Consider the following 27,175-nt stretch of genomic DNA (forward strand, 5'->3'; position numbering starts at 1 on the left):
TATGTGCCCAAGACCCCAAGAGGAGATGGAACTGTGGCATGGCCGTCCCCTCAGAGGGGTGATTCCTTGCTTTCTGTCTACTTCTCCGGCAAGCACACGTGCCCTATAGCAAAATTCTCACTAAGCACACCAACTAATGTTATATGTAGCATAATAACATTAAGGACAAATAAGCAATGCTAAAAGGTACAGTATATAATAAAAACACAACATTGAATTTGTATTAATCTATTAAATATGTAAAATAAAAATGAAATTAAATGCAGTATATAAGAGGTGTATAATCCTACCAGAGAATGCACTCCCTTGATAGAATATGACACATCTGAGAGTTTCCAATCACACAGAACCTACAAACTAGCTCACAGCTGAATTTATGGAAGAAGTGGGATCAGATCATTGAGCATTTGGCTAACATGAAAAGGACACTTGAAACAGTCTCCATTATTTCTTAACAGAGAAATAATAGAGATGCTCCTTTTAAAAATAGAAATGAAAGAGGATCAGATGTACTGGCTGTTACAAAAGTGTACAAATTCACTTTTTGTTAAGTAATACAAAAAAGCATTTTGTAATGCTTACAAAAATCCAAGGAATTCATTTAAGTAAATGGGTAGATATAACATGAGCTCATACTTTTTGGTAAAGACAAGAAAACAATAAACACCTATATACCAATAATAAATACCCCCAAAATAAAATAAAATATTTGATCTACAATAGGAATATACATATTAAACATGTGGAAATTAAAATAACATGATATAAATTTCATCTATAGGTAATTGAATTACAAAACGCTAATGGCAAAGAAAGCTAATGAGGACATTTCTTATTTGCAGCTGTTTTAAATATAAGTAAGTATAAATTTATCTCCCAAGCTAATTTCTGAAACTTTATAAAAATGATGAGATGTATACAGGAAAATTAGGTGACCAAAACATTAAGGATTTTTTTTTTTTTGAGAGAGATTTTTACTATAGGCACCTGGACTTGCCAGAGAGACAGAAAGCGAGGAATCCCCCACCCTCCCACCGCCTCCACGGAGGATGGCCACACCGCAATCCCTTTTCTTCCATTCTCCTCTTGGGATCTTGGGCACATGTGTGCATGCATGTGCACCTGGCTGAGTTTTAAGCCACCAGGTCCAGGATTTGAACTATGGTCAACCATGTGGGAGTCCAGTGATGTAACCATATGCTGGTCCCAAGGTTTTTTTTTTCTTAAAAAAAAACAAAACAAAACAGTAAACTGCTTATATATGATATCAAAATAGAAAATAGACATAAAAATAGTATGGTACTTATTAGAAAGAAAAATTAGGTTGATGGGAGGAAATTATGGACAGAAAACCAAAGAGAGATATATTTATTTATGTCTGATTTGTCAGATGCTAAATATTGGAAGAAGGGATAATCATTACTATTGATTAAACTGGGTATTGAAGTGAAGAAAAATAAAAATCCAGACAGATCAAAGATACAATAAATCTTAAAAAAAAACCCAAACAAACAGATTGGAAAGACCTTTTTTTTTTTGAGAGGTTTTTGCTATAGGGCCTGTGCGCTCGCCAGACAGAGACAGAAAGCAAGAAATCACCCCCCGGGGGGATGGCCACGCCGCAATCCCTTCTCCTCCCAGGATCTTGGGCATGCATGCACACGCGCCCGGTGTGAGTTTTAAGTCACCAGGTCCGGGACGCGAACTGCGGTTGACTACGTGGGAGTCCAGCGACATAGCCATTACGCTAACTGCTGGTCCCGACCATTTTTCTGTTACTGAAACCATATCACAAGTAATAATATATGTGTGCATATTACAGTGAGCTGTGTTTTTATTATTTATTTATTTGCAGATGTTTTTGCTCTAGGGTGCATGTACTCACCAGAAAGATAGAAAGAGACAGAAAGTGAGAAATCACCCCCCAGGAGGGATGGCCACGCCGCAATCCCTTCTCCATTCTCCTCTCGGGATCTTGGGAACGCACGCACATGCGCCCGGCGTGAGTTTAAGCCACTGGGTCCGGGACTTGAACCATGGTCGACTACATGTGAGTCCAGTGACCTAGCCATTTTGCCAACTGCTGGTCCTGAGCTGTGTTTTTAAATTCTGTGTGATTGGAAACCCTTCTGGATAATGAAAATAAATGAAACACGTGAAAGCAAAGCAAATGATAGGTAAAGTAATGGTAACTGGGCATGAGTGGCAGAAACCCAGACTACAACTGAGTTACTACCCTGTTCCTACTGTACCTATGCTCACAGGCTGTAAGGAGACACACAGAAAATAAGCAGATGGGAAAATGCTGAGCTTCGCACCAACAGATTTAACGTTAAGCCTCTACCAGGGCCCGCCCAGAACGCAGAGTGGGGCGGGCCCTGCAGCTGTCCTCGCCTTCTGTATTGGCACCGAAGGTCTGAGTCAGGCTGTGCTCTCAGATCCCGTGCTTTCTGGGAAAAGCCAGACTGCTGCGGGTTGAGGTACACACCTCTGAACTGAGGGTGAGGGAGGGAGGGGGGCCCCATCCTGAGGTTCAGCCCTCTGCAGAGCAACATGCAAATGAACTTGAAACATCTCCGGTGCCTTAGTAATTCCTCCTAGTGGAAAATACTTCATGCCCATAGAAATAAGTATAAACTCGTGTGTTCTTGGTAACGGGGCTGCTTACAGAGTGGCAAACTTCAAATCTCAGGCTTTTTTTTTTACTATAAAGATGGCTAAATAATTTAATTTACAATTAAATTATTAGGAGACAGGGCCAAAGGCAGTCCCTCTGGCATTTTCGGTAGCTGCTGGCTTTCAAATAGGAGTCAGACTTAAAGGTCTAGTGTCTTGCGTCATAGGAGCCACGGAGCGTGTAACATCACTTAACTCCTATGAACACATGGGGAGGGAGGTACTACTACGGAGAGTGAAACCCAGACCATGAACGCTTAACCCATTTGTCCAAAGGGCCACTGTTTAGAAGAAGGTAGGCCTCGAAGTGAGGGCTAGCCTCTGCGCACTCCACCTTCTGTTTGTAGGTATACTTACGAGTTCAGCCCAGAAGTATAATTTGCTTGAAAGATACATATATTCAAGAGTGTTTTACTGGGGCCAGCCAGGTGGCATGGTGGTTAAGGCTGCTGGATACCACAGAACCGACTACTTGGTCTGACAAAAGGCGTGCATGTGTGTGTGTGCCGTGCATGTCTAAAATCCCAACAGGAGAGGGGAGAAGGGACTGTGGCATCAACCCCCTGAGGGTGCTTTCTCATTCTTTCTCTCCCTATCTCCCTCTCTGCTTCTCTCCAGCAAGTGCATGCACCTTCTAGCAACAACTCTTTTTTTTTTTTTTTTTAAAGTGTTCTGTTTGCGTACACTTGTGACTGAGGCAGACATGTGAATCTACAGTGTGAGCAATTCTAAACGAGAATCTGCTGGAGGGCTGCCTCCCATGAGGCAGGTCCTTTCAGTACCCTTTAACACCATCAGGTGAAGGCACTAACTATATTCTAATTTGATAGTCTAAGTTCAGAGAAGGTTTCAGTGAAAGGATGCTTCTACCCCTGCTCCCCAGGTCCCCTCCCAGAGATGTTCATGCATTTGCTACCAAACCTAGTATTTCCCCTTTGTTAGCATATTGAATAAATAAGTGATTCTGAAGTTGGCTTTTTTTTCACTTAATTACACATGTTGGAGATCTTTCTATTATCATTACATAAGTAATTTCCTCATTCATTTAACAACATTTTTTAAAAGTTTATTTCTTCCTTGACAGAGTGGGTTCTCATGTGGCAGTCTCTGCCAGCCTGGATTATAGGCACATATGTGTACCTAGCACGCACAGGGGGTCCTGGGATGTGAATCAGAATCTTTTCCTTGTGGGCCCAATTGCCTTTCCACTGTGCTGCTTGGCCCCCTCATTTTTTTTTTTTTAAACAAATTATAAAGAAGATTGGGACCAGCAGTTAGCGTAATGGCTATGTCACTGGACTCCCATGTAGTCGACTGCGGTTCGAGTCCTGGACCCGGTGGCTTAAACTCGCGCTGGGAGTGTGTGCGTGCGTGCATGCGTGCCCAGGATCCCGAAAGGAGAATGGAGGAGAAGGGATTGCAGCATGGCCATCTGCCCTGGGAGGTGACTTCTCCTTTCTATCTCTCTGTCTCCCTGGTGAGTGCACGTGCCCTATAGCAAAAATCTCTCCCCCCCCCCAAAAAAAATGATAAAGATGATTAACTGAGTAATCAAACTATGGTGAGTTCTAGAAGACCAAAGCAGGGCTTTAACTGGTCTTTACCCAGGTCTGCCTCTGGCCAGTCCCTGAGACAGTCAGATGCTGGGATTCTCAATGCTCACAGAGTGACTCCAGCAAGCCTGAGCCAGTCACTTGGACATGTCTGTCCTAAAAACCTCGAATCTTATGAAACTGTGAATATTATAGAAACTCTTAATGTAGTACTTTTACACTTGGCATCAGGACCCCTGTGGGAGAAGTTCAAGGAGTGGCAGACACAGCCATTACCCATGCCCTGAGCAGGTACCCTGCACCTGTACCCTCCCCTTTGCTGGCCCTTAAGATATGTTAATATTCCAGAGCCAGCAGATGGTGTAATGGTTATGTTGCTGGACTCCCACATAGTCAACTGCGGTTTGAGTCCCAGATCCGGCGGCTTAAAACTCACACCGGGTATGTGTGTGTGTGTGTGTGTGTGTGTGCCCAAAATCCCAAGAGGAGAATGGAGGAAAAGGGATTGCAGCATGGTCATCCCTCCTGCGGGGGTGATTTCTCACTTTCTGTCTCTGTCTATTTGGCAACTGCATGCTCCCTATAGCAAAAAAATCTCTTTCCAAAAAAAAAAAAAACATTAATATTCTAAGAAACTATACTAGCACTGACAGTGGCTGTGACAGCCAGAAAAGCAGTAACATCAGATGACAGAGGGGAGGGGTCCACATGTGCCCAGCACATTAACTTGTGGGTTATCCAACCTCTGCTGAAGTCTTCCACCTACTGGTGTTTTGCTGGCTGCTGGACAGTCGCTGACCCCAGAGATGAACCTGAGGGGTTGGTCATCTGTGGGGCAGTTGGGACTATTAGTTAGCCAAGTTGGATACATGCAGTGGCCCTGAAAGAGGTAAGCACCCCAGCACTGGGGTGGAGCTGAGGGCTCCAGGAGCACCAACCCCTTGCTGTCCTGTTGTCCTATTTGGACAATTCTTAAACTGAGACTCAATGATCAAACAAGAGCAAGAGGATCCAAGTTTTCCCGAGTGTGGTCACCAGCCCCTGAATGAGTGAGGACTACAGAGACCTGGGTCCCAGCCCAGAAAACTAAGTCAGGCTCTCTGGAGTGTGGCCCAGGGATCTGCATTTTTTTTTTTTTTTAAAGAGAGAGATTTTTGATATAGGGCAGGTTCACTTGCCAGAGAGACAGAAAGCGAGAAATAACCTCTCGAGGGGGATGGCTATGCCGCAATCCTGTCTTCTCCATTCTCTTCTTGGGATTTTGGACATGCATGTACACGTGCCCATCAGTCAGCCATATGAGAGTCCAGCGACATAACCATTAGGCCATCTGCTGGTCCCAGAATCTGAATTTTTAGCCAAAGCTCTAAAGACTCCTCAAGTTCAGAAACCAATGCCAGTGTGATGAGGGGTAATCTGTATAGTGACACCTTCTCATGAAGGCACTTAAAACCATCGTATTTTATGATCTAGGCTGAAACTTAACGTGGCAGTCAAAAGGATGCAGGTGATGTAAAAAATTAAGGCAGTTGAGGACCTCCTAGGGATTGAGACTAGCAAGACAAGTCCAGAGACTGATACTACCAGTGCCTGGAACAGAGCCCAGTACACAGAAGATACTCAATAGACACTGACTACCTGAACGAGTGAATTTTCAAATTAACCCCCAACATGGGTGGTACTACTTTCGGTGTTCTTCTTTTTTTAAAAGTGTATGCATTTAGTTATTTTACAGGGGAAGGGGGAGGAAGAAGGCACCACTGACAAGGTTTCACAACGCCAATATCTTTCCTTAGCGCATCAGGATCACAGGTGCACACCTGGGTATGCCCAGCATTCCAGGTTGATCCAGGATCCAAATCTAGGTCTCCCAGGTGGCTCTAGTATTGTTCAGCAGCACCCTACCACTTACGCCACCATGACTGGGCCTGCTTTCAGTTTTAAAAAGGAAGAAAGGGGAACCAGCAGTTAGCGTAATGGCTATGTTGCTGGACTCCCATGTAGTCGACCGCGGTTCGCGTCCCGGACCCGGTGGCTTAAAACTCACGCCGGGCGCGTGTGCGTGTGTGCCCAAGATCCCAAGAGGAGAATGGAGGAGAAGGGATTGCGGTGTGATCATCTCCCCTGGGGGGTGATTTCTCGCTTTCTGTCTCTATGTCTCTCTCTGTCTGGCGAGCGCATGTACCCTAGAGCAAAAATCTCTGCAAAAAAAAAAAAAAAGAATAAAAAGGAAGAAAGGTTCCTTAGCTTGAATTGAAAATACACTTAGGCCTTCTGTTCATTATCAAAATCAGCCACAGTTATACTGAGTTCTTTCTCTGTGTTCTGCTTAAATCCATGCCCAACGTTACACTAACAGTTTGCAGCTGAACGTGATAGGTCTTTCCTTGCTGCTACCTTCACGTCCCAAACTTCACAGGCTCCTCGGTTAGGCATGTACAAAGGGACATGCACAACTCTTCTGTCCCCGGAGAAGTGTTTATCCAGCTCTGGGCAGAGGCACAGTCAATAGAGACAAACATTTTCAATGCTTGTATGCATCTTGACGACACTTGTCTCCACCCCGGCCCCCTTTGTTTTATACCCAGGAGAGGTGGCTCTTATGAAAATGAGATGAGCAAACTATTACTAGAAACTGATGTCACATGGTGCAAAGTGCTAGGGCAAAAAATGGCCATGGCCTTCAAGATGCTGTCAATAATACAAATGCTTACCCTTTCTTAGGCCATGGTCTCCTTGGGAAGTTGGGTGAATTATATCGACCACTTTTCAGAGTAACACTTTAAAATGTAAGTTTACTGGGACTAGCAGTTGGCGTAATGGCTATGTTGCTGGACTCCCATGTAGTCGACTGTGGTTTGAGTCTCGGATCTAGTGGCTTAAACTCATGCTGGGCGTGTGAGCCTGCCCAAGATCTTGAGAGGAGAATGGAGGAGAAGAGATTGCGGCATGCCATCCCCCCCGGGGGGGTGATTTCTCCCTTTCTGTCTCTCTGTCTCTCTGTCTTTTTGGCAAGCACATGCGTCCTACAGCAAAAACCTCTCAAAAAAAAAATATATATACAAACACACATATATAAGTTTAGTAAAGAAAATAATTATTTTGAACTGCAGTTATTACAATATTTAAAAAATTATGATATAGCAGCAATTGCTTTTTATTGGTACACTAACAGATCTAGTGGTGGGTCTATCTAGAACTACTGACTTTTTTTTTTTTTTTTTTTTTTTTTTTTAAGAGAGAGATTTTTGCTATTGGGTATGTGTGCTCACCAGGGAGACAGAAAGTGAGAAATCACCTCCTGGTGAGGATGGCCATGCTGCAATCCCTTCTCCTCCATTCTCCTCTTGGGATTTTGGGCATGGACACACATGTGCCTGGTGTGTTTTAAACTGCCACGCCTGGGACTCAAACTGTGGTTGGTTACACGTGAGTCCAGCGATGTAAACATTAAACCATCTGCTAGTCTCTGACTTTTTTTTTTTTTTTTTAAGAGAGAATTTCACAATAGGGTGTGCGTGCTTGCTGGAGAGAGAGGAAAAAACAAAACAAAACCAAAAAACAAACCAAGAAACCACCCTGTAGGGGGATGGCCATACTGCAATCCCTTTTCTTCTATTCTCCTCTCAGGATTTTGGGCATGCATGCACATGCACCCAGCATGAGTTTTAAGCCACTAGGCCTGGGACTTAAACCACAGTCGACCACATGTGAGTCTAGCAATGTAACCGTTACTCTCCTCTGCTGGTCCCACTACTGACATTTTGAAGTAGTGATGACTGTGAACAGCATTTGTGGTTATCTATGATGACTGCAATGTGACATAAAAATATCTGATTCCACTTTGCAGCAAAGTCACAGGTCTGTAATTACTCCAGTTTGCTGACTTCATATGCAATGGAAGAAAATGCTACAGTATACTTAGACATAATGAAAATAAAGATGTGTTTTTTCTAGTCAAAGTCATTAACCCTCCTCTCATCCCAAATTCTCACTATGGATCCCACGTTAAGAGCCTCTGGAACTGGGGAGACTGGAGACTCCTTTCATGTGCAAACAGTGGTTCATGCAGGTAAGTGTGGATGCCGTGGAAAGGGTAAGAAAAAAGCAGGGATCTGTTTGTGAAGAAAGGGTGACTGAGGTGATAAGTAAGACATAGGAGTTTGAGGAAGGTCCAGAATTCTATGGGAGAGAGAGGATGGGGTAAGCTGAGGTTGTGAAGGCTGCATTGTGAAAGCTTTGTGTCCTTTGTTCTGATTTGGGACTTGTTTCCTTTGAGGCAAGAAAGACAGCCACAGAGGTTTTAAGCAGTTCAGGATTTTTTTTTTTTAAGAGGTTTTTGCTACAGGGCACATGCGCTTGCCAGAAAGACAGAGAGACAGAAAGTGAGAAATCACCCCCCACGAGAGATGGCCACGCCACAATCCCTTCTCCTCCATTCTCCTCTCGGGATCTTGGGCATGCACGCACATGTGCCCAGTGTGAGTTTAAGCCACTGGGTCCAGGACTCGAACCGCAGTTGACTATATAGAGGTCCAGTGACATAGCCATTACGCCAACTGCTGGTCCCACAGTTCAGGAGGTCCTGCAGATACTAGGAGGATAGATTGGTCCAGGAAGAAACTGGTAACAGAGATAAGCCGCAAAGATAATGAACCAAGGCCAAGAGATGAAAAAGAGCCAAAATGACAGTAGTGAGAATAAAGATAAAGAAGTGAGGAATGTCTTAAGTATTCGTAATTAATATGGATTCAACAGGAAGGGCAACAAAGGAGTTAAGAAGGACCCCCAGTTTCTGGAAAGGTTGAAAAAAACAGAAGAGAAGCTGTTTATAGAGAAGAGGGAAATTAAGGGGGATAACAAGTTGTCCTCAATTTGAGATGCCTAAGGTAGAATTGTCTAGTAAGGAGTTGAAAATACAGAATTTTCTCTATTAGAGTATTAGACTTTTTCTTATTGCTTAGTAAGAGCTCTTTATATGTAAGAGGTCTTCAAAAAGTTCATGAAAAATGTGTATACTGAAATGCTGTGCATGGATTTTTTAAAAAATTGGTACCAAAATTCATATATCCATCTAACATTTCTCTCTGTGTGTGTATTTTTATTTTTTTAAATTTATATATTTAAAACATCTAAACTGGTTTTGGACAGGGCTTGACCTGACTACTGTCTTCGATGTAGTTAGCCGATTATTCTACTTCTTATTGAAGATTCCATTCTTCTCTAATTTATTTAAACTCAAGCAATTTTTATGTACAACATTGTCTTCTTAATTTTGAAACTTTCAAAAAGACAGAAAGCTACAAGGAGACCATAACAATTAACCATATGCCCACAAACACAATTAGCCCTTCATACAACTAGTTCCTTTTCCATTGTCAATGACAAATTCTGGGCTTCTGATTCCATTTGGCCACTGCATGGAAACTGTAAAGTATCCAGTCATCTATCTATTCCATAAAGCCTACAAATTGCAAAGCTTTTCTAAAGGTGGGAAGATCACAGGCATGCATCAAAGTAAAATACAGTCAAACTTAAAAAAAAATAAGTGAAAAGGTAAACATATATGCCATCCAGTAACATTTGAGGAACATACTCTGCTTTTGTGCTTTAGGCTATTTTGATAACATTCCAAACACCACATAATTTTACTATTTTCCCTCCTGACTCCTTGGGTTTACCTTTAGGAAAATCAGAGGGTAGAGATGCGGTCACTTGGGGGTTAATTCTCACTGATGTTGAATGCCCTGAGTCTTTGCTCTGTTCATCAGAGCGTTAAATCTGAAGACTCAGGAGAGCAATGCAGCCGGGCTGCAAGAGTGATGCTATAAAGTTCTGCATTAAAAATTCATATTGCAGGCTCGCCTCAGAACTCAGCTCTGGCTGAAAGGAGAGCTGGCGGGGAAATATGAGACACCCCACTGTCTTTCTGGCAATTGGAGACATTCCTCAACAAACAGCACCTCAGGAAGAGAATGAAAGGGCAAACAAGCCGTGAAGGAAATCAATGAGTTCCATTATCCAGCTCTCTCGTGCTTTCCTGTAGGAAACCTCTCATTCTTAAGGCTAGTTCCCCAAAGTTTTCTAATGATATCCCAGAACAAGAGCCCTGGACATCCTTGCTGGGTGCCCAGCTGTTTGGCACCTTCCGTAATTTGTTTGACACCAGCCTGGAGTGCCCTAAATTCTCCAAGCCAGATGGAGTCAGGTCTCTCCTGAACGCTACAGTCTTTTCAGTATGTGGCTGTCACCTTGGTGTCACAGCAGCTGGGAGACCACACACGGAACAGTTTGTTCTCACTTTAAAACATGGGTCTTGCACAAACGTGGCATTTATGTTTCAGAAGACAGTTACTATATGGTTATTAATCTCCAGAGTTGATTTTCAGGGACATGTTTATTAAGGCATTAACAGCTATGCAGTGGTTTGAACTTGGAACTTTCTGTTCCCATATTAGCGACACCTAAATGATAACTAATTAAGATTTTTAAATTCAGAGTTCCTTAGGAAGATGACATGACACAAAACAACGCATTTTACTCCCACAGCCCAGCAGGTTATTACAAACAATGCGTAGGACTTATGAGGCAGTTACTGATTTTCACGAACTCAACAGGTGATGGGATTCTTTGGAGTGGGGAGAGACCTGAAACAGGAGTGAGTTTCCCTCCTGACTCCTTGGGTTTACCTTTAGGAAAATCAGAGGGTAGAGATGCGGTCACTTGGGGGTTAATTCTCACTGATGTTGAATGCCCTGAGTCTTTGCTCTGTTCATCAGAGCGTTAAATCTGAAGACTCAGGAGAGCAATGCAGCCGGGCTGCAAGAGTGATGCTATAAAGTTCTGCATTAAAAATTCATATTGCAGGCTCGCCTCAGAACTCAGCTCTGGCTGAAAGGAGAGCTGGCGGGGAAATATGAGACACCCCACTGTCTTTCTGGCAATTGGAGACATTCCTCAACAAACAGCACCTCAGGAAGAGAATGAAAGGGCAAACAAGCCGTGAAGGAAATCAATGAGTTCCATTATCCAGCTCTCTCGTGCTTTCCTGTAGGAAACCTCTCATTCTTAAGGCTAGTTCCCCAAAGTTTTCTAATGATATCCCAGAACAAGAGCCCTGGACATCCTTGCTGGGTGCCCAGCTGTTTGGCACCTTCCGTAATTTGTTTGACACCAGCCTGGAGTGCCCTAAATTCTCCAAGCCAGATGGAGTCAGGTCTCTCCTGAACGCTACAGTCTTTTCAGTATGTGGCTGTCACCTTGGTGTCACAGCAGCTGGGAGACCACACACGGAACAGTTTGTTCTCACTTTAAAACATGGGTCTTGCACAAACGTGGCATTTATGTTTCAGAAGACAGTTACTATATGGTTATTAATCTCCAGAGTTGATTTTCAGGGACATGTTTATTAAGGCATTAACAGCTATGCAGTGGTTTGAACTTGGAACTTTCTGTTCCCATATTAGCGACACCTAAATGATAACTAATTAAGATTTTTAAATTCAGAGTTCCTTAGGAAGATGACATGACACAAAACAACGCATTTTACTCCCACAGCCCAGCAGGTTATTACAGACAAAGCGTAGGTCTTATGGCGCAGATACTGATTTTCACGAACTCAACAGGAAAGTGATGGGATTCTTTGGAGTGGGGAGAGACCTGAAACAGGAGTGAGCAAATCAATAATTTTAAAAAAGGTTTATTTATTTTACTCAAGAGCAGACAGGCAGAGGCACCCTCTATGGTGTCTGATCATGCCACAATCCTCCTCACAGCCATCCAGGATCATGGTATGCATGGGAACCAGTGTGCTTCGGGTTGACCTGGGATCACAACTGCAGTCTTCCCGTGCGACTCTGACATCACAGAGCAGTGCCCTACTGCCTGTGCTATTGCAACAGAGTCCAGAACATTTAAAAATGCACCAGGCAGATGCGAGGTGCTGTGCAGACAACAGTAGCAGTGGTGGCCCCCGTGCACTGAGGGTATGTGCCCAGAGCCTGCGCCAGGCACTCGGTGTGGCATTATTTCATTTTACTTATGAAGAAACGGAGGCCTCGATAAGGAATCTAAGTGTCCTAAGGTTCCTCACTCTATGGAGTCGGGAATGAAATCCAGGTCTTCATGACCCTGAGGCTTGGGCTCTTCCCACCATGGCTCACACTATCCCCCATGGCCTGAACAGAGCCCTCCCTGAAAGTCGTTCCACAGCGGTCCCTGTGGGCAGACAGTCTGGAGACTCAGACTTCTGGGAATCAACTGGGGGTAAAGTGCAAAAGGCTGGAAAATGGTCCAGCTCTGCACTCCTCCTTATTCGGTGCTGCTGCTAAGGACAGGGCTCGGACCAGAGCCAGGATGGGGATACAACTGCAGGCCTTGCACAGCTTCTGCTGTCTACCAACTTTTCACTTTTCAGAAGAGCCTACATGTGTCACAAAGCAGTAGTCTAGTAATGCCAGTGCTGCTGCGAGCCCTCAGAGAATTCTGGGATTCTAAAATTCTTGTGTGATGATGGAGCAGGAATATCACCTAAAGATGCCACAGTCACTAGTAGGACATAAAGGTATGAAAAGACAGAGCAGGCACAAAGCTTCCTATTTAAAACTTGCAGGGCAACAAAAATGGTAGAAAAAAGCAGGCCCGCAAACAACTAGGAAACAAACAGCTGAGGGTCTTGGGGCACACCTTAGTTTAGGGGATGTTATGTAGTGTGCATTATGTTTCCAAAGAATACTTAATACTATGGGAGAAATATTTACAACACATCTAGTAAAAAAAAAAAAAAAAAAAACCTAGAAACCAAAACTGTGTTATCTGTCTGATGCCACTGGTTAAAAAAAAAAAGAGAAACAAAGTTCCATATATGAACAGAAAAATGACTAGAAGGAAATATGCCAAAATGTTAACAAAACCATCCCTGTGCTGTGGGATCATGAGTGATAATCTTTGAAAATTGTTATTTTTAAAAATCTTAGAGAATTGTCTAAATTTTGCATAAGGGACATACAACTTTTGTAATTAAAAAAAACAATGTCATATAAAAGTAATTAGTCTTTACAGATTGGAGAATATTCTATGGGAAAGATGGACCCTCATTTTCATCAGTCTTCCCACCTCCCTTCATGAGGGCCCTTGACTAGGCTTGAGCCACTTGTCTCTTCTGCAACTTCCGAAGAAAAAAGATGTGCTGTGTCACCGTGACCTGCATGGCTAGGGACCTCTTGACAGCAGGCAAAGACTCCCCTTGGTGAGTCAGAACCACATGGCCTTAAGGAACTTTACTGGGGATGGTGCAAATGTTTCAGGTTAGGCCTCCATCCTAATTTTTTGTTCTTGAAGCCCTTTCTTAGAAGCCAACCCCTTCCTTAGTTTGCCTTTCTAGAGAGCCAATGTCCTTGTGGGTCAGGCTGTAGGCCAAAAAATACAGAGGCTGTTCAGTTCTGCTGTACCTGACTCACGTGTTCTCATAGGGAGGCTCACGCTGATCCATCTCAAGTCTCTACACGTGGATGCTGCACCAGAGACTGCTAAGCACTTAGTTTGCAGAGAATAAGACAAATGCCTTCTTGGGAGGTGACTTTCGGTATACACTTGATAGCACTCTGCGGTTAGCAGGAACACACCTAGTCTTATGAGAACCTCACAATTCTGGACGCAGGAAGGCACACATTATAATGTCTATTTGACAGATCATGAGGCATGCTGTGATCTTCCACAGTCTCCTTACCCATTTCCTTTTACCTTTAAACTCTGTGTGTCCTCATCTAGATATACCTTCATAGCAAATCATAAAAATGTCAAGGATTTCTAGGCTCAGCTGGGGTGGTACAGGCAGTAGTGCTACTCCGAAGTAATACTGCTGCCATAATACAGGAGGCCCTGGTCAACCTGAATGTGCTGGAAGTGTCCATGATCCTGGCTGGCTGAAAGTCTCTGGAGAGGACTGCGGTATAACGAGACCCTGTCAGGAGTCCCTATCTCTTTATTTTTTATGAAATTAAAAAGAAAAGAAGAAGTAGAGCATGGGGAGAAGAAAAACTTTAAGGATTTCTGTTAAAGGTAAAAATTTTATAAAAGCATGCCAAACCCAGGTGACAGTGTACAAATAATGTTTTTTTCTATCATATCTTCTCTCAAAGGATGCTGGGCATATATAATTGCCTTATAAACACGTTTATATACAGATATACATGCACACATATTCACTGCATCTCTATGTATATGTACATTTTTGCATACAGAGTGTGTGAGCCTGTGTGCATGTCACATCTGTACCCTCCCTGACCCTCCGATTTCTTACTCCGTAGTTTAATGCCTAACACACCTGCCATTTAAAAACAGGCCTTTGGTAAAGATTAGCTGGATTTGTCAAGGTTACCAATTCTCATTGAAGCTTCATGATTTCTAGACCTATCTGGGGTCCACAGCATCGGTGATAAATTCCTGGCAGTAAGAGGAATTTTCTACCTGGATTTTTGTGTAGGTCGCTATCCCAGGGACAGGGACAATGCCAGGTCAGGGCTGTATAGTTCAGAGGAGTCCAAAACTGTTTGTTGTCAGTTCAATAGCCAAGAAAGGACCTTTAGGACTCACCCAAACATCAAATTTTAGGTGTGAGGTAAAATATTAGTACTGGCATAGAAAAACCCCAGGAATTTCACTAATATACAAACTCTTTAAAAGATAAGATATAAAAGTGAAAAAAAAAAAAGCCATCAGTTTTCCCCTTCAAGTCTGAATTACCACTCTCTAAGGCTTAAGGGATAGTAGGTTCTTTATTCAAGCCCATACCCTAAAACCATAAAAGTAGCTGCTTCTCTATTTTTAGGGAAATTAATCTAACCAGAATAATTACAGCAACTAGTACTGGAAATTGATGACTCATCAGAAAGGCAGGAAATAGAATATTTTACATTCTTAAAGGTATGGAGACACTCCATTTCAGGACACTTAAGTTGGTCTTTTCAAATTCAATCGGGAGAAGCAGTATTTGTTTAATGTGATCAACCCAACAGTTGTACGATTTTCAGGCTTTGTCAACTAGACTCTACCTGGCCCTTCCCTAGTCCTTCATTAGAAACAGCTATGAGATAGTACAGCACAATCTGTATGGAAGGTGAAATCCAGCAGAGTATAGACTGCCTTTTCCACAAAGACGTTTTTTAAAAAATGTTATTTATTAAGGGCCAGCAGATGGCGTAGTGGTTACGTCACTGGACATCCACAGGGCCAACCACGGTTTGAGTCCTGGCCCCATATGCGTGTGTGCCCAAGATCCCAGGAGCAGAATGGAGGAGAAGGGACTGTGGCAGGGCCATATCCTCAGGGTGGTGATTTCTCACTTTCCTTCTCACTGTTTCTGTCTCGCTGTCTCTCTGGTGAGTGCACATACCCTAAGGCTAAAACCTATTTGTAAAGAAAAGTGTTATTTATTTTATTCATTATAGTCTACATGTGTGTGCACGTGAGAACGAACAAGAGAAAGAGAGAGAAGCACCTTCAACAGGGCCTCATCATACTGCAATCCACTGTTCTCAGCCCTCTAGCTCCTTAGGATCCCGGACAGGCTAACCTGGGGATCTGAACGTGTGGTCAACCATGTGGCTTCTTTGTCTTTAGTTTCTCCATCTATCCCTCAAAGACAGAGGCCACCCCACAACAGGGTCCTCACGCTGCAGTCCATTCCCAGGCCCCACTAGCCCAGATCATGGCACACATGCGTGTGTGGTATGCACAGGGAGGTACTGGGGTACATGCCACACACACATGTGTGGGCCCAGCTACATCACTACCTGGCCCCAAGGTTGGGTCTTGGGTTGCTGGTTTCCTCAACTTTTGAAATCCCATCTTCCATCCTCTGTTGGGGGCCATGGAGTCCCCTATCTCTGTGATGTGGGGTACAGGCTCTTCTAACAGTTCCTACAAAGCCCTAGCCACACACTGAATGCATGTGTGTGTGTACCCCAAATGCTGAGAGAAGGAAGAAGGGACTGGTGCGACCATGCCCCACTGGAGGGTGCTCCCTGTCTCTGGTGAGTGTATGTGCCCTCTGGCAAATTACAAAATACATCAAATAAAGCCCTAAGCCTAGTCATATGAGGGAGATTTTTCTGCCTTCCGATAGTACCCTGCATTTTGTGATGAAACACTGGTTTATATACAGGATATAAAGAAAATACTCTAAAATTAACCCAAGTGAAGTTCCTCATAAAAGTCTCTTTTGTAACATACTATGGAAGTATATGTATACACAATGTCGTTCTTTGAAAAAAGCATGTAGGCAAGGAATACAACATGAGTAACCTTAAGAAATATGAATATTACTGGCAGGAAAGGTTGGGAGGTGCGAATTCTCCTAAGACTAACATTAGCTATAAAAAATGTAGTACTTCAGTGCAGTCAGTATTTCCTTTCAGCGAGGCTCAGAGCCTCAGCCCATGCCTTACTAGGAATGTAAGGAGCTGACTGCCTGCATTACAACCGATGCTCCTCCAACTGAGATTCGGGGGAAAGAGCAAAGAGGTGGCCATGGACTTCGGCAAAAATGGGAATTCCTGCACTTCCGCCCAGAATACCAGTCACTTGGCTGGGAGGGTAACATTCCTGGCATGTGCAAAAGCGACCTAACAAGTGAACAGCTGCAAAAGATGGGGCGGTCTCAGCTGGCCAGGCCTCTCTAGGGCCGGCTGCTGCTGCCTGCTGAAAGACATGTGCCCACATCCGAGGCCAGCCCTGGGCCCATTTTACGATAACACACACACCACTGTGCGTTGCTAGACTCTCTGAGGTAAGTCAAGTGGGGTGCTAAATCTGTGGTGTGAAAAGAAGAGGGGGTACAGACCTGGGAAGGAGGTACAACATTAACTTAAAACAAGAAAAGGCAGAAATAATTCATTTATTTAACCCAGAAACAGTTATAATCTGAATCCTTGCAATCCTCTTACACAACAACTGTTTTGGCAAACCCCCCTGTGTTCCAACAAATATTAAACTGTGCTTGCCATTTGTCTAAGGAATCTTGCATTAATAAACATGAAGAAGAACACTTTTACCTCCCACTCTCAATGACAGGACAAAACAAAGACCAGCTGTATTCATCAATGGGTCCTTGTTCTGCACATAAAGGCTAATTACATTTTGCTTCAAGCCTACACATGGAAAACTTTACTGCTGCGTCCCCGTCACAGGCAGCCTGTGCTGTCCCAGCTGACGCACGGCAAGGACTGCACACAATAAACCGGGCCTTGCAGCAGCCTCGGTGCCTTTGACCTGCAGGTTCCTTCCAGAATGGGGTGAGGGATGGTCACCCCAGCGACACACAGGCAACGTGTGACCTTCCAACTGTATCTGCAAGTCCTGCTGATTTTGGGAAAGCACATCAAGCCCTGCAGTGAGCTGGACAGAATAGCTTCTCTTTGCTGACTCTCACCATGCAAGGTGCAATACACACACATCTCCTCACTCTTCACCATTACCCAGTGACTCGACCCTTAGGATGTCCATTGTAAAAGTGAGACAAATAAGACACAGAGGTCACAGCCTGGCCTACGCCAGGCAGAGCCAAATGACCCCTTTCCAAGACAGCGTGTCTCCAAAGCCCATCTTCCATTATGCCACTTCCCTCCCTACATTTTGATAACAAATACTTAAGGACCCTCTTTTTCTTTTCTTTTTAAAAAAGATTTATTGGGACCAGCAGTTAGTGTGATGGCTACGTCGCTGAACTCCCATGTAGTTGACCGCAGTTTGAGTCCCGGACCCAGTGGCTTAAACTCATGCCGGGTGCATGTGCATGCGTGTGTGCCCAAGATCTCGAGAGAATGGAGAAGGGATTGCGGCGTGGCCATCTCTCCTGGGGGATGATTTCTTGCTTTCTGTCTCTCTGTCTTTCTGGCAGTGCACGCGCCCTATAGCAAAAAAACAAAAAACAAAACAAAAAAAAACCTAAAAATTTTTTTTTAAAAAAGATTTGTTTATTTAATTCCATTTATTATTATCATTTTAAAATTTGACCAGAGAGCTATGGAGAGAGAGAGGAAAAGGGAAAGTGAGAAAGCAAAGCCACAGGTCTAGGACTCAAATCATGGTAGGTCATGTGGGAGTCCAGCATCTTAACCACCACACCACCTGCCAGCCCCAAGGACCCTCTTTTCAAAGAAAATAATGGGTTGTCAGAAGAGTCATGACACATTTTTTCCTATGTTTTTCTATGCAAAAATGTGTCATGGCTTTTCCAAAACCTAATTGTTGTGAATGGTGAAATGTTTTAAGATAACTGGTGAAAAGATTTGTTCCAAGGGACTTACAGTCCTATATATTAAAACATATCTGATTTAATAAAATCTATACATAGGTTAGACCTGAAGCAGACGGTAAAGTAACAAACCTTTCATGGAAAATGAAAGGAAAGAGGAATGTGGAGGGAGGGACCTTCAAGTGGGATCTCTAAGTCCTCCAAAGTTAAAAGGAAAAAGCAACAACCCCGATCTGTCAGACCACTTTACGCTTTTCCTGGATGCCTTACTCTGGGGGCTATTTACAGTGAGGGCCCGGGCTGCCTTTCGGTAGTATCCAGTCTACTTACCATTTGGGAGATGTCCAGCCCCACTGTGCCTGTCCTGCCCACCCTGTCACCTCTGGTAGGCCTTCCAAAGATCAGCCTAGTCTGGCCTTGAGTTTTCACACACCTATTGTGACCCAGCCTGAACTCAGCTTCCCATCCCAAATCCTATGTCACCTTGTCCAGGAAGACTTCCATGAAACTGACACTTTCCCTCCCACTGCGCTGGCAATCTCCTACTTCTTCTCTCGCTTCCTAACCCTGGGGACTGCCCTGGGCTTGGTCCTGGGAGTGCTAGTGGGAGGAAGGAGGGGAGAGGAAAGGATAGGAGGGAAGAAGAAGGGAGGGGGGAGGAGGGTGACTCATTATTAAATTCTTAGGACCCCCATGGGAGTGTGCTGCCTGCCTCCCACAGAGACAGTGATGCCCATCCTAGCTAACAGCACAGCCCTATCCCTGATCATAAAAGAGGCCAGGCTGGATTACCTTGGCCTGGCTCTCCAAGGAGCAGTAAAAGGCTCAGGATTTGCAGAGTCTGGCAGAGGGCAAGGCACAGAGAAGGCTTCTGGGAACATCAGTAGAATTAACGACAGATCTATTATCCCTGAGCTGGCCTACCATTTACCCGTACATGTCTCTTCCTCTCCATGCACGCTACACAGCTCAGCCCCACTTGTCATGAGGAAGACAAGACACTTATGATTGGCACAGAGGGGACACACCCCAAGAGGGCGGGCAGTTAGTGGACAACAGCCACAGTTGTGGTTAACAAGGCAAGGCTTTTTTTTTTTTTTTTTGGGAGAGATTTTTGCTATAGGGTGCGTGTGCTCGCCAGACAGACAGAGACAGACAGAGAGACAGAAAGCGAGACATCACCTCCCAGGAGGGATGGTCATGCCGCAATCCCTTCTCCTCCTGGGATCTTGGGCACGCACACACACACGCCTGGCGTGAGTTTTAAGCCACCGGGTCCGGGACACTAACCGCGGTCGACTTCGTGGGAGTCCCGCGACATAGCCATTACACTAACTGCTGGTTCCCAAGGCAAGGCATTTTTACATTCTAGAATAAATGACCCCTGAATTTTTAAATTTTGTTATACATTTACAGTAGTTTGATGAAAATGAGCAATTAACATGTAGATTTTCATCTATTTGGATGGGGGGATCTTTTTTGGTCTTAAAATACACCAATGTGATGAGGGATATAGGTCTAGCAATGTTTCACACTGAGTCCACAGCAGTAAACACCTCTTCTCATCTGACAGCAGCAGGGTCAGAGTTCTAAGAGTGGTTTGGGGGTCAAGAGGACCAGCCTTTGGTATTCTCTGGGTGACTTTGCTCACCTAAGTAAGAATCCCAAGATTTAACGTTTTTACCTGTAAAATGAGAGAGGTGGTTGCTAAGAACAGTCCAGGAGTCAGCGCATCTATAAACAGAAACTGGAAAGGTATTCGAGACTGCAAATCTGTTCCACCATCTCTGGAGGCCCCTCTGACGCTGCCCTACAGGTGATAGACGGCAGGGTCAGCTTAGGGCAGGGCCTGACAGGTGGCCAAGCTGTTCAGTGTTAGGAAAGCGAGTCAAACATCAGCATTAGCCTGACCAAGAGCAAGGCCAGAAAAGGGGTGGGGACAGGAGGTGGACAGCCCCTTCTTCGCCAGCTCTGTCTCTCTGTCACTTCTCCAGTTATGATAGTTCCTTCCCTAGAGAGGATGAAAACCTACAAAGTGGAGGGAAATTTAAGTTCTTCCACATCACTGTTCCCTTCCTTGACCTCAACCCCCAAGGCAAACCAATCAGACAGACACAAATTTTCTGTGTGGCTTCTTAGAAGAAAGCAATAAATTATGAATCTAAACCTTAGGCCAATATTTAGCCCCCGTGTGACAAGTGGTGTGCTTTGTTGTCATTTCTGAGCAGTTTTTCATTATCAGGCAGTTTTTCTTCCCCAAGTGGGTAAAGGACTCCAGCTGGTAGAACCTGCCCAGTGTGCACAGGGAAGCTGTGAAGGAGACATGGGCTTCTGCAAGTGGAGCTTTCTCAACACTCCTGAGAAGGGGCTTTCAAAAATGAGACTGAGATCTGCAGAAAAAACAACATTTTGCACATGGCCCAATAACCATGCTTATGATTTTTTTTTAAAGCGTATTCATTTTATTAGTTATTTTTAAAGTTTGGTATAGGGCATGTGAACTCACCGGAGAGAGATACAGTGAGAGAGAGAGGAAGTGAAAAAGCAAGCCACCAGGTTTGGGACTTAAACTGCAGCTGACGATGTGGAAGTCTAGCACCTTAACGACCACACCACCTGCTGGCCCATCATTTCATTATTTTTTAAAGAGATTTTGCTATAGGGTACATGTGCTCACCGGAGAGACATTGAGAGACATAGAAAGAAAGAAGTCATCCCCAGGGTGAATGGCCACACCACAATCCCTTCTCCATTCTCCTCTAGAATTTCTGGGCACACACGCACATGTACCCTGCATGAGTTTTAAGCTGCCAGGTCCGGGACTCCAACTGTGGTCGGCCATATGCGGGATCAGCTCCTTAATCACTATGTCACTTGCTGGCCCTGACCCATGAGTTTTAGATTTATATATAGATTTAAAAGTATCACAACACAATACTTTACTATGAATCACATGCTGTAACAATTTTTATTCTATTAGTTTGTTTTCTATATTATTCTATTACCCACCTAGTTGGCCCACATTTACTAAACTGATTTCATGATTGTGACCCACAGTTTGAAAACCATTCTTAGAGGGCCTTGGAAGGCTGGTTGCAAGAGGTTTTCTTTCTTTCTTTCTTTTTTTTTTTTTAAGTATTATTATTTTAATTTGCCAGAGAGTGTGTGCATTTATGAGAGAGAAAAAAAAAGGAGAGGGAGAAAGCACCCACTATGGGATGAGAGTGGTTATGTTCCAATCTCTTCTCAGTTTCTCCCTCTTTTGGGATTCTGGGTATGCATGCATATGCACTCTGTGTGTTTTTCAAGCTGCTGGATCCGAGGTCTTGAACTATGTGGTTAGCTGTGTGGAATCTAGCTTCCTACAACAACAGGCCATGGGCCAGCCCTTAAATATTATTTTGAATTGACAAATACAATGTGACGTCTTGATATATGTGTAGAATGCGGAATGATTAAATCAGGCTAATTAGCAAATTTATTACCTCAGTTACCTACCATGCTTATGCGAGACACTTAAAATTTACTCATTACTATGAAACGCAAATTTTTATGGACTTGAAAGTTGCTCCTCCTGTCTGTCTGAAACTTTGTACACACTGACCAGCAGCTCCCCAGCTCCCTTTCTCCTCAGCCTCTGGTAGCCACTGTTCTACTCTTCACTTTTATGAGTTCAACTTCTCTATGTTTCTAATAACTGAGACTGTGCAGTATTTGTCTTTCTATGTCTTAGCATAATGTCCTCCAAGATTATTCATGCTATCACAAATGACTGGATTTCCTTCTTTCCGAAGGCTGAACAGTATCCCACATTTTCTTATCCATTCATCCATGCACGGCCACTTAGGTGGATTCCATGTCTCGAGTATTGTGAATAATGCTGCAATGAACATGGCAATGCAGATATTTCTGTGACATGTTGATTTCAACTCCTTTGGATACATACCCAGAAGTGGAACTGCTACTGAATCATATGGTGGTTCTATTTTTAGGTTTTTTTGGGACTCTCCTGCCATACTGTTTTCCATAACTGCTGTGCTAATTTACATTCCCTTAAACAATATATAAGAGTTCCCCTTTCTCCAAATCCTTGCCAAGACTTGTTATCACAAAAGCTCTTTTTAAAGTGTATAATACAGCAAACTTTGGGTAATTATAGATATACAAGATTTATCTATGCCCTTCTGAAAGAGGTGTGGTTAAATCAAAATAAGATAAATGAAGAAAACTAGTGAAATGATCAAACAGATCACCACCAAAGTCACTAGGGATTATGTCAATCTGTAAGATAATGTGGATAAGATTGGAAAGATCAGGATATTAGTTTATTGTTTACTGAGCAAATTTGAGAGAAGAAATGCTACAAATGAAAGACGGTGATTTAAAACAAACACTGAAAGTGATATATCAGATTAAAGTAGTATCTTTTTTCTTTTTAAAGAAAGATTTTTGCTATAGGGCACGTGCACTTGCTGGAGAGACAGAGAGACAGAAAGTGAGAAATCACCCCCCAAAGGGGGATGGCCACACTACAATCGCGTCTTCTCCAGTCTCCTCTTGGAATTTTGGTCATACGTGCACACGTGCCCAATGTGAGTTTCAAGCCTCTGGGTCCAGGACTTGAACCATGGTCAACCATGTGAGAGTCCAGCGACATAACCATCTGCTATCTGTTGGTCCCATAAAGTAGTAGTTTTTTTTTTTTTTTCTTAAAAACAAAACAAAACAAAAGAGTTATAGAGAAAACCATTCTACTTAGTAGAATAAAGTCAAAGGAGAAATAATTAAAAAACAAAGGTGATATACAGACTGAAAAGGGGATGTGAACCCAAACACTGAGGCATGTCGAAGTGACCAAGTTTCCATTCTGGCAGTTGGTGTGGTTTCTGTTGTGGTTACATCTTGAGAGACCCTTCGGCTGTGGGTTCCAGAGGGGAGGTGGGGTGGCACAGCTGTCAACCCATCCACAGACCCGGTGGTATTCGCAGCAGTCAGTATCAGAGCTACCCATTTGCAAAGTGCAATTCTATTGCCATACCTCAATGCTAGCTCATTCTGTAAGATACAGTTCCCCTGCAGCCCACTGAGAAAAGATAGTAAGGGATCTGGTGATTTCCACTGGGATGAGGTAGGAGAACATGTCAGCCAGAGTTGCCAAGGGTGATAAGGATATTTTAGTTTTTGTGCACAAGTTTCACACTCAAGACAGAAACTGGTTTTGACTCCCCATGTTGGGTAGCTGGACTGTCAAGGCCACAGGCTACTAAACCACCCAGAGCAAAGGACCGAGCCCATCCACACAGTGTCCTGAGAGCAGCAGATCAGCAGCAACCTCAAAGCCCCAGGGCAAGTATGATGGGCAAGGGGGTGCAGAGTCCCAGTACCCCACACAGAACAAGAGTCTGGAAGGAGGGTACTATTCGAACTCCTCCCTTTACCACTGCTCACCAAGCCACGTGTGAGCACAGCAGCAGGGGACCTTTTTACTGGAGAAGGGTAACCTGAGAGACACAGCTGGGAGTGGGCACATTTTTTTGGGGGGGGGGGAGAAGAATTTTCTAGAAAAAGAAAGAGTGGTTCAAACCCTAGCCTGGTATTGCCTGTCTGGACTTTTGTAGAGGAGACCGCAGAGAAGCGCAAACTTGTTGTTTCTCCATCTGTTCAGGATTATGCCATTACTTCTCTTCAGGTGTTCTGCATGCAGTATGGACTGGTAAAAGTCCTTGCAGAGGATCACTCTTGATTTCCTCTTGACAAGAGCCAGGTGGGAAGCAGCCTCATGTGGTTCCACGAGGATGGGCTCCCATGGTACACCCAGTGTTAAGGTGTGACAGGAGTCAAATACTTGTGTGGGAAAGTGCTTATTCTGATGTAGGCCTTCCTACAGGATCCTGAGAGAAGCAAAGGACTCCGGTACAGGGGAAAGGTGATATGATTTGCTCAGACCAAGCTCCACTAAAAAAATGTCGTTTGTGTCACATCTTTTATGAGTTGTCTCTTTCCAAAACTTCCCTAGAAAATCGCATGCATTGACCAGGCTTCACAATAATAAAGGAAAGAAGTTTCAGCTGGAAGAATCGTTTACCTAGCCCTAGAGGTTGCTGTAATACCTTGGGTACTTAACAGATACAAGTAAGTCACTGGAGGGTCACTGTACTCTTGCAGACAGAGGCCAAGAGCCTTCTAAAGCCTGCTCTGCTTTGCACAGGCAATCTTTTACAGGTTAGCAAAATCATGGGAGACCCAGCTATTTGGAAGCATAGCAGAAACTTACTTTGCAGTAGTTTCTTCATCATATTTGGTTTTCAGGTCAAATAATTCTGTTCGAGTTTTTTCCAGGGCTGAAAGGCAGAGGACATAAAACCATGATATAAGATACTAATTGTTTAAATTTTAAAGAAAGTAAATGTATATAATATATTCTCATTTTACAAGAGGGAAAGATGACAAAAACATAAAGAGCAGAATAGAAAATCTCCTTTCATCTTTTCCTCATCTCATTCCAAGCTGTTAACAATCTAATGTGCAGATTTCAAGCTTTGAAATATATTACAGTATTTAAAAAAATTTCCATGTGTACACACACACACACACACACACACTCACAGGGAGGGAGGGTCTTCAAAAAGTTCCCATTATGAAAAAGTTATGCATGGCTCTCAAAAATTTGTCAAAATAAACCTGCACTTCAGTTTAAATGAACTTTCTGAAGTACCCTCATGTTTACACAGTTTTCGTCCTTTCCGCAAAGGGGATGATACAGATATTTTCTTAGACTTGCCTTTCTCGCTCAGCAGTATAGCATGGGAATCTCTCCATGTCTGGGCATTGACAACTCACCTATCAGGATTCTCAGAGATGAAGCTGCTGGGTAAAGAGCTCAGATGTCCGAAGTTTACATAAATACCACCCAGCTGGCCTCCTAAGAGGCAATTTATATTCTCATTCACACCATGTGTGTGACTTTTTCTTTTTAAAACATTTTTGCTAGGGAGTACTTGCTGGAGAGCGACAAAGAAAGTGATAGAGCACCCAATATAGGGGTAGTCATGCCGTATCCCTTCACCTTTTCTCTTTTTGGGATTTTGGGCATGCATGTACATGTGCCCAGTGTGATGATTTTCCTATGCCTGTATCAACACTGGGTATTTTGAATTTAAGACATTTTTGTAATTAGACAAAATGACCTCCCACTGATATAATCTGTATCTCCCTGACTTGTCAGTATTTTTCATGTGTATTAACCGTTTGTGTTTCTGCTGTGACCTGCTTATTTGTAACTTTTGCTTATGGTGTTAATGGCCCATTTCTCTATTCTGTATGGATTTGTAAGCAGCTTTATACTTTATGGATATTATTAATTTGTCTATTAAATCTGTTGTGATTAATTTATCCCACTCTGCATTTTAACTTAAAATTCTGGTGTCTTCCAACGATTTTTCCGCATTTGAATTAAACATACAGTACTGCTTCCTTTTCAGAGAAACAACAAAAAAAGAACAGAAGTTTAAAGAAACTATAAAAATTTTAGCATAACCTTTTTTGGTATTTTTTAAATCTTAAAGGTCTGCTATTACTGTTCTTCTTAACTTCACTTAGGGGAGAAATAAGTTTTTCTTTTCTATTATTGTTCCAAATGAAATGTCAGTCCTTGACAGTTTGGTGATTTAGACGTGTTTGCTGGAAAAAGAGCAGGAAGAAAGGATGGCTTGTGGAAGGGATGAAAATGGAATTCAGATCCTCCCACCTCCACATTAACAACTCAAAGTCAGTGACTAATGATGGAGAGCAGCCAGGGGGCTCTCTGAGGAGCTCCGGAGCAGCGTGGGCTCACTTCAGCTCCTACAGGCTCCCAAGAGCCACAGGTATCAAGGAGATCTGGACTGTCCTGAGACTGGCCACACTTTCCCACCTCCGCCTTCCCTGGATCAACTGGACTAGGGTGAAGAATATCAAACCTGTTTGCAGGGTCTGAACTTTATGTTCTGCTTCCTCCAGCTTCGAGGTGGTGGACATCTGTGTCTCTTGCAGCTTTCTGAAAGAAAGAGAATGAAGCCAAATTGGTCATCTTGTTTACTAACTTACATGAACTGTGTTTCTTTGAGCTGCCAATCAGCCCTCTTCGCTGTCAGGCACAGCTGGCAGCAGGCACAGAATTGACTGTCGCTGGCAATGCCACGTGGACTGTGGGGACACGTGGACTGTGGGGACTGCTCACGAATCTTTCACACCCCAACTCTGTAACCACCTATTACATAATGTGAAGTGTGCACCCACAGAATCTGACACGTGTGGCAACTGGTGTGGAAGGTTATCCTAAATGTAACTTGTTCTTGAAATGCCAGATACTACAGAAACAAAAACAAAACATTTATCATCATCATGCACTCATTGTTTCCTGAAGTTAGCCCAAGAAGAATGATACATCTACATTCTGCTGACACAATGAAGGAATCTGTTGGAATAAAGGATGTACTAAATAGATGTGACAGCTGTTCCAACTCTGTTATAATGGAATGCTAATGCAACTGCAGCACCTAATGGGGAAATTCGGAATGCTTTCAACTGCATTCCACACATTTATATTTCCCATGATCTCCAAATGAATTCCCTGGTCAATAAATAGCATCCTTACTCTTAATCTGCAGAAAATCTCTAAAAATAAGTTTATTATTTTTACATCATATGAATA

At 43.4% G+C, this 27,175-nt stretch overlaps 1 protein-coding gene across 2 annotated transcripts in view; it reads right to left on the minus strand.

Moving 5' to 3' along the window:
- The window catches only part of CUX1 (cut like homeobox 1), a gene marked incomplete at its 5' end in the record, with an annotated part of 362,656 nt that overhangs the window by 147,856 nt on the left and 187,625 nt on the right, over window positions 1-27,175 (minus strand). For both annotated transcript variants that reach the window (XM_014590579.1, XM_014590578.1), the window contains 2 exon segments: window positions 24,758-24,824; window positions 26,442-26,518. In XM_014590579.1, the coding sequence (XP_014446065.1) occupies window positions 24,758-24,824; window positions 26,442-26,518 (144 nt within the window).

This window comes from Tupaia chinensis, unplaced genomic scaffold (genome assembly GCF_000334495.1).
Source record: "Tupaia chinensis unplaced genomic scaffold, TupChi_1.0 Scaffold000465_1, whole genome shotgun sequence".
NCBI classification, from domain to species: domain Eukaryota; kingdom Metazoa; phylum Chordata; class Mammalia; order Scandentia; family Tupaiidae; genus Tupaia; species Tupaia belangeri.